The 7,718-nt window shown below is 48.2% G+C and overlaps 1 protein-coding gene across 1 annotated transcript; it reads left to right on the forward strand.

The window, feature by feature from the left end:
• The first annotated feature begins 459 nt into the window (after positions 1–459).
• LOC6588500 (keratin, type II cytoskeletal 1) lies at positions 460–957 on the forward strand. The gene has a single exon (XM_002013126.2). It carries the CDS (start codon positions 472–474, stop codon positions 862–864), a length of 393 nt encoding a protein of 130 aa, XP_002013162.1. The 5' UTR covers positions 460–471; the 3' UTR covers positions 865–957.
• The last annotated feature ends 6,761 nt before the right edge of the window (positions 958–7,718 follow it).

A 7,718-nucleotide genomic window follows, 5' to 3' on the forward strand; every position in this document is an offset into this window, starting at 1 on the left:
TAAGGATATTGTTGAGTAGTTCTGAGAGCCAAAGAACTGAAATATTTCCACTTGAAGATCGTAGGGTATGTCTCGAAAGAGACTTCATTAAAAAGTTCCTGGGGCTCGATACTCCCCCCGCGGGTCAAACATAATTAGAATCGAGAACGAAGCGAGAATCTGGGTGATAGAGTGGTTGGGGATAAAGGGGGAACAGGTAGTTTTTGTTGTGTAGGAATGATTTTGTTATTCTTATTTTTTGCGTGCCTAATTTCTGTTTTTTGCGTCTATCTGCCCGGGGCTCTTGATTTCGGGGGTTTTCTTCGCGATTCGATTATGCTCAGGAAATTTAATTGCTTAAGGTCGTCAGCACAACTCGTTTAGAACCCCCAGTCATCTAGGAGGGCCTGGCAATGGGTATATAAAGGCCTATGCCAGCGCTCAGCTCTGTTTTAGAGAAGTGAGCCCCCAACGAAGCGAAAGTAAACAGCAATGCGCGTACACCACTTGAATCTATTAGTGCTAAGTGTCGGCCTGGTTCTGGTCCTAGCCCTGGCGAAGTCCCAATCCCTGGCACAGGAGGCGGCAGCTGAGGCGGATGTGAAGCAACTGACTTTGGCGGATGTAAATCAGGGAACAGAGCAGCAGGAGATGCCGGCAGTGCGCCTGGCCAGGCAATTTGGCTACGGCAGACGAGGCGGCTTTGGAGGAGGCGGCTTTGGAGGAGGCTTTGGCGGCGGGAGGAGACGATTCTGTTGCGGCGGCGGCGGCTATGGCGGCGGCTTTGGCGGCGGTGGGTTCCGCAGGCGCGGATTCGGCGGTGGTTTTGGCGGCTTCTATCCTCCCCCGCCCCCGCCCTTCTTTGGAGGCCCCTTTTTCGGCTAAGTGTTATTCATTTAATGTGCATATGTGATATGATCAGACCTGGATTAGCTGCTAATAAATCACCGCGAGCTACTGCTCTAATTACCCTACCAAGTGCTAAACCTGTTTGTTCTGTCACGGCTCGCGACTCGCATACTCGTGTGGAGTCATCTCCGCCTTGTAAAAGGTAATCTAATAGGTATTCAGTTTAGTACACATCGTGTTATATTGTGATTTCAAGGTACTCAGCCAGTGGATCCATTGAATGGGTGCCATTACCTTTTCTGTGCGTTGCCTCTGGCGGAAGATGTCACAGAAGCTAATGGAGTTCTGGCCGGGGATCTAGATACGAGCAGGGTAAATCACTTTGGTGATGGTAGAGGAGATTCATCTACGTTAGAGAAGGTGCGGATCAGCATCGAAGGCAGACTTTGCGACGAAGGTCCTCGAGTCTGAAGGCCCCGAATGCCGTTTTACCTGAAACCCAGACAGCGGTCATGAAAAAACAATTTCTGGAGAATGGCTAAATATGTTAGAAGGGTATATTTGGTAGACAATTGATATTGTGTTAGAGGTTAGGCATGCACTGCGACCTCGTAGGAGTAAATTCTGCCTTTACAGGCTGCATGGCTGTACTCGTATGTGGTACAACGTCTTAACAGTTAGCTACGGGGAAGGAATATCTCCCTGCATACGCAAATCAGCCGCGGCTTTAATTGCTTTACTTAGACTAAAACTTGTTTGTGCTGTTAAGATCGGGTCTTGACAATTCCTATAAATAGGGACAGGCATGATCCAGAACGACATTCAAGTACTAAGATGCGTTCCATACTTTGTCTGGTAGTTTTAGCAGCCTTGCTGGCTGTCTTTGTGAGGGATGCTCTGGCGGAAGGCGATGCAGCACTAATGCCAAAGGCGGAGGAGCAGCAACAGCAGCCACAGGACCTACTGGCAGAAGGAGATGTTGATGTAGATGTCAGAGGGGACCGGGTGCGACGTCAAGTTGGAGGATTTGCAGTCGGCTTGGGTGCTTTTGGAGGAAGGCAAGGCCGAGGCCGCTTTGACCCCTATCGCGGGGGTCCCTATTGCGGGCCCGTCTATGGCGGTCCCCCTGGCCGAAGATATGCTGGAAGCTTCCCTGGCGGCTTCTATGGTCGCTGAGGTCCGGCAAGTTCTGTTCTCAATGACGATGAAGCGGCAATAAAGCAAAGAATTGACGAAAGTAAATTCTGGGAGTAAAGCTCATGTGAAAGGGGTTTCGGGCTACCATTGCTCCCAAGGGGTGGTGCAGAAATTATAAAAATTTCATTTCAAATCACGTTGACTGACGGGCAGACGGGCAGACAGAGCACAGGACAAGAAAACTTAATCAGCGATGTTAACGATGTCAGACTGCGGGAACAGGATGTCATTCTGTAGCATGAAATGGCTCCATTCCGGGTCGCGTTCTCGTATTTTATTCTGCGCTCTTTTTTATTTTCTAATTCATATGCGTTTCAAGTTTTAATTACGTGGGAAAAAAGCGAATGAACAAACGAGCGGGTGCCGCCCAGGACTTGTCCCTGGCTAGGACAAGGACCGTGGCCGTGGCTGGGACCTGTGCCAGGGCCACGACCAACAGCAGGAGCGGGAATTCTTCTGGCTTCGTTTGGCTTGACTGACAGACAGCAGCAGCAGAAGCAGAATCAGCAGCAGCAGCTACATGAAAATAACAAAATACGCCCAATCAGCTCCGCCAGAACGGAAACGAGACGATACACAGAGGGCAGACAGACAGACAGACAGACAGACAGGCGGAAGGACAGAGAGACGGGTGAACCGAGAGACACAGACAGCATGGCGGACCAAAAAAGGGCAAAAAGAAAAATTAAGTAGCGAAATCAGCGGGCAAAAAAAAAGGAAGCAGGGGAAGAATAGGATATGGCGGAGGAGAGCCTTCAGCACAACACAAATAAAACAGGATAAAGGCGTTGCATGCCAAGGATAATCCGTGCAGCATACGGCCGAAGGAGAGCAGAGCGGGGAAACAGGGGAACAGGGGAACAGGGGCTAACAGAGGCGGAAGAAAAATGGTGGCACGCAAAAATTGTGAACTCACTTGACGTGGCTCGTTCTGGCCGAGAGCCCACCCACCCACTGCCAAATGGCATGACGACGTTGTTTGGTGGCGACGTGTGGGTGGCGTGGTATGGGTGGGTGGTCATCGCTTGTTAGCTGCGTGTGGCGGCCAAATCAGCGCTCCAGTCGTGGCTTAAGCAAAAGACGTTGCCATAAGCATAAATATGCGTGAGCCCCACTGGACACACCAGCTGCCCAAGTTGTTGCTCTCCTTTCCGGCGAACCACTGGATCGCAGCTCTGAGCCTGCGTGTGTGGACCAGGGGAGGGATCAGAAGAAAAGAATAAATATCAAAGTAATTAACAATTACAATGATGCGAGCACATTCTGCTGGCCCCTGCCGATGCTCCCGACCCCGCTAGACCTGGACCTGGGCCTGTGCTGCTCCTTTCGCTTGGTTGCCTGGTTAACGGACTGCCTGAGTGACTGACAGCTGCTATCAGAATGTGGATGCCTGTCGTCCTGTTGTCTTTGTATGTGGGTGCAGATGTGGGGGTAGATGTGGTTGTGGCTCCTCTATGCTGCCGCTCCACGGAGCGGCATGGTGCAGACACACACAAAGACGGCTCGGCTCGTTCACTTGCCTCAGTTCGAGAGATTTTGACCAATAGCAATAAGAATGGATTGTTTGATGCCCTCGAAAAGGGTGGTATACTTTTGATAAAGAGCTTGGCTTGGCTCTAGTTGATATTCTCTAAACCAGTAATCATCGTGGATATTCTCTTCCAAGTCGCAACTAACGAAGATTTAAAATTCTGCATCTTCATATTCCTTTGCATCGCGGAAATACATATTTCATAGTTACAGCCCCAATTAGAAGTAATCTTACTTATCTGCAACGAAGGGTATTTTATGCTGTGGGTTTTTCGGGTTAAAAACTTGTTACATTTTTGCCCGAATAAATTCCAAAATGTGTATTTTTTTGTCAATAATATTTCACAGGTTTTCCATCGCTTACTCAAATACAAAACATAGATTTTTGTAGCAACTAGATTTGATTTTATTGTGCGAGTTCCGAAATCGATGTAGGAGATAGTTTGACTTAGATACATACAATTCTGATGGAAATACATTTATGTACATATATCATGTTTTACATACGTAAATCTTTAATATCTTATATCTTTCCAATATTCGAGTATATTTTATGGCGGTACTCATGCTTTGTACATATATTCTAGGTTAGTAATAAAAAGCTAATCAATCTGGTCCAAAATATTACGCAGAATTAAGGTTTTCATCCACAACATGAAAAGTTCGACTTTTAGAATTTTTTATTTACGACAATTCTGATAACTTTTGTGTATTTGTTACATTTTTGTCTTGTTGGTCGACAATAATCCATGCCATGTACAAATTTTTGTACCTTAATTGGTACTCTATGCACTTCTTTTATTTATTGATAATTTTTCATCAGTTTTAACTTAAATATCATTGATTTCCACTTGAAATATATTCCATTTGATGGGATTATTTCAAGATAACGTTGAATGTTGGTGAAAGCTCTAAATGGGCATTCCAGTAATATATATGTATGTATTTAAAAACCTTCGATTGGCAGCCTGATATGAATTCATCCTAAATCGACATCGACCCGCCCTATCCACCAACGTACTCTGGCCAGATTAAGGCTGATTTTATTTTGGTTTCGTGGCTCGTGGTGTTCTCTCTCGGGTGGCATGTTTAATTGTATTTGTGGCATGACACACCCACACCCACAACCACACACATATACACTTAGGCTGACATGTACGTACAGTGGCACACAGAAAGTTTCGCAGCTGAAAAATCTAAGAAAAAATCCCTAATTAAACAGTTTGTCAGTAATGCAAATAAACTTTGTTCAACTTTTGTCCACAGCCAACGAGGGGGCAACGAGCGGACAACGAAAACGATGATTTTCCTTTCGCCTGCCCTTGTTCCTTATTATTTGTATTTTCCTTCGTTTCTTCCTTGTTTCAGTTTTTCGCTCTTTTTTGTTCTCGCGCTTTTTTCTGTTTTTTTTTTGGTCAAGCACACAAAAATGTAATTATTAAAAAATTATGCTAAACACGCAATAAAAAGTTGGTAAGAGAAAAATACGAAATTAACGAAGAAAACCAACAACTGGACATACATAGCTGCAGCGGCGCTGAAAAAATTTGTTTTTAAAAGGCAAACGGTCAAGTTTATATATTTTTAAAATTTTTTGCAGACTTTTTGTGTTCATTTTGCGTTTTGTTTTGTTACACGCCCGCATGATAGAAAGAATGAAAAGAGGGAAGGACTGAAAGAAAAGAAAAAAGAAACTGGCAACAAGAACAAAATTAACAATTGTTAATTTGAAAATTGCACACAAATGCGTAATGCGAAAGTTTTTGCTCTCCGGCATCGGGCAACGAACAGCGTCCCGGACCCGGACTTAGGTCCGCTCCCCGACTGGCACTCGCACCCGCACCCGCACCCGCACCCGCACCCGCACCAAACCCGACTCGGCTTGGCCACTTGTTAAGTGTTAATGAAATAATTATGCCAACTTTGCCCGGCACAGCCACTGGCCGCACATGGCCCATGCCCCATGCCCCATGCCCCAGACCCCACTCTGCAGCCTCGTAGCAATTCCCCAGTACGAGTGTGTACATGCAGAGAAGAGGATATGGGGAGGAGGGTGCGGGATCCGGGCCAGCGGCATCCCCACAGCCACTTCAGTTTTATTGTGCCCCTCCGCTATGGCCGGGAACAATGAAGTGTGAGCCGAAAGGACCCCTGGCTCCGTGGCTCCATGGCTCCGTGGCTCCACGGCTCCCTGGCCTACTTGCGTATTGCTTTTTTTAATTCGATAAACTGGCCTCTAAAGACATAGCAATGACGGCGGGCCGAGCTGGCGACGACCTTGGTCTTGTGGCAGCCGAGGCCGAGGCCGAGGCCTAAAAGCAGGCAACGCTTTTGTGCCAGCAGAGGCTCTCAAACGCCTAAGCCGCTTAATTACAATGAGTTGCTGGCTGGCACTTCCACTGCCACAGCCCCTGCCACTCCCATTTGCTTAAGACGCGAAAATGTGATTAACAAGTGTGAAAAGCCGTTTGGCTCTCGCACATTTTTCATCTCTGCGCGAGTTCCTTTGTTGCAGAGCTGTTTAATTTTTCTCGAATAACTTTAATTGATTTAGTTTGGAGTGTGGTAGTATGGGACCTCGACCCCAATCCCGACCCCAATCCCGACCCCAATCCCGACCCTGAGCCCGAGCCCGACCATGTCTCCCCTCTCCACTCTCAATTACTTAAAAAACTGTATGTCAAAGTGTCGAATGAGTTTGCCTCAAAAATTAGCGCAGAGTTGGCTTCGGCGTTGGCGTTGGCGTTGGCGTTGTCTCTCCTTTAAAATCCCACAGACAAAGGACAAAGTTGCCAAAGGACCGACGACTGCCTGGCAATGGATTGGCGTAGTTTTGTTGGCCGCACCAGATGCATCATTATCAAGCCCAATGACAGGTGTGCGCATGCCAATTTGAGGCAGCTCTAATTGAATTTAGTCCACTCCACGACTCTGTCTGTGTCTTCTCCGGCTGTGTGTGGGTGGTGGGAGTAAGGGGAAGATAAGTATGGAGTTGGGAGATGCCCCGAAAAACTTTCCTGCCCTGTCATTGTAATACACACCTCACAGAGCCGAGTGCTGCTGTTGCTGCTGTTGCTGCTGCCTCTCCATTGTGTGGCTGTGGTGGTAGTTTTGGTTCTGTGTGGCGTGTGGCGTGAGGCTGCAGCTGCGTGTCGACCAAATCCCAAGCAAGTTGTCTCGCTGCCGACGCCGCCGCCAAACAATTAACGTTAATGGATCATGGTAACTTTTTCGCCTCTTTGCCACTGTGAAATCCCAGCGGAGCGTGTAAACTGGCGAAAGAAGGGAAAGCAAACTACGAGCACGAGAACGCGCTCCGTGCACAGGGCGAGCCATCAAAGATGCTTCTGCTCCTCCCGATCCCACTCCAGTCCTCTCCACCGCACCCATCCACCCATCCTCCCATCCTCCTGCTGCAGCATCAGTTTCGGTTTCAGCAGCCTGTGTGCCGCCGCCCACTGTGACAGGATAGTAGGAGTATCTGTGATAGACAAGGCGGCCGTCGCTCCTTTCGACACCGTCGCCAGCCAAGTTTTCCGCTGTCTTTTGCTGTTTTGCGTGCTCTCGCTGTGACTCCTTCTGCAAAGTTTTCCTGCTACTTTCTACTTTCTACTTTCTACTTGTTCTTTTCTTTTACTTTTCTCCTACTTTTCGATTTGTGTGGCAGGAGGAGGAGCTGCTGCTGGGGGGTAGCGGGTCGCAGCAACGAGCAGCGCGCGCAACTTTTAACACACTCAAGTGTCGTAATTTTGGCTGATTTTTCGCACACAAAACAATATTAATGCTGGTAGCTCTCTCTGTGGAATGGGACCATGGGGCATCGTGGGTGGGTCGTAGGGTGGCCCGGGGCAAACCCTCGCTACCCACAAAAAAAGTTAAATGAAAAGTTTTGCTTGCGCTGCAAACACGTCGCTTCCTGTCGTCTGGCGAGCTACCACGCCGCTCCCGTTATGCGTCGCTGATTCAGCCGACTGACTTTTGGGCCGCGAGTCAAGCAGGCTCTGCGGCCGCGGCGGCACAGGAGGCGTCTGTACGCACACACTCGCACCCACACACATGCACCCACACACACGCGCGGGTGGTTGGGGCTGTCTGTGCGCGTGGGCACGTCCTACACAACTATCAAGCAAGTTTTCAACGAGAACGAGCAACACTGTGAGGCA

Source organism: Drosophila persimilis, unplaced genomic scaffold (genome assembly GCF_003286085.1).
Source record: "Drosophila persimilis strain 14011-0111.01,24,50 unplaced genomic scaffold, DperRS2 tig00000000-arrow-pilon, whole genome shotgun sequence".
NCBI lineage: Eukaryota > Metazoa > Arthropoda > Insecta > Diptera > Drosophilidae > Drosophila > Drosophila persimilis.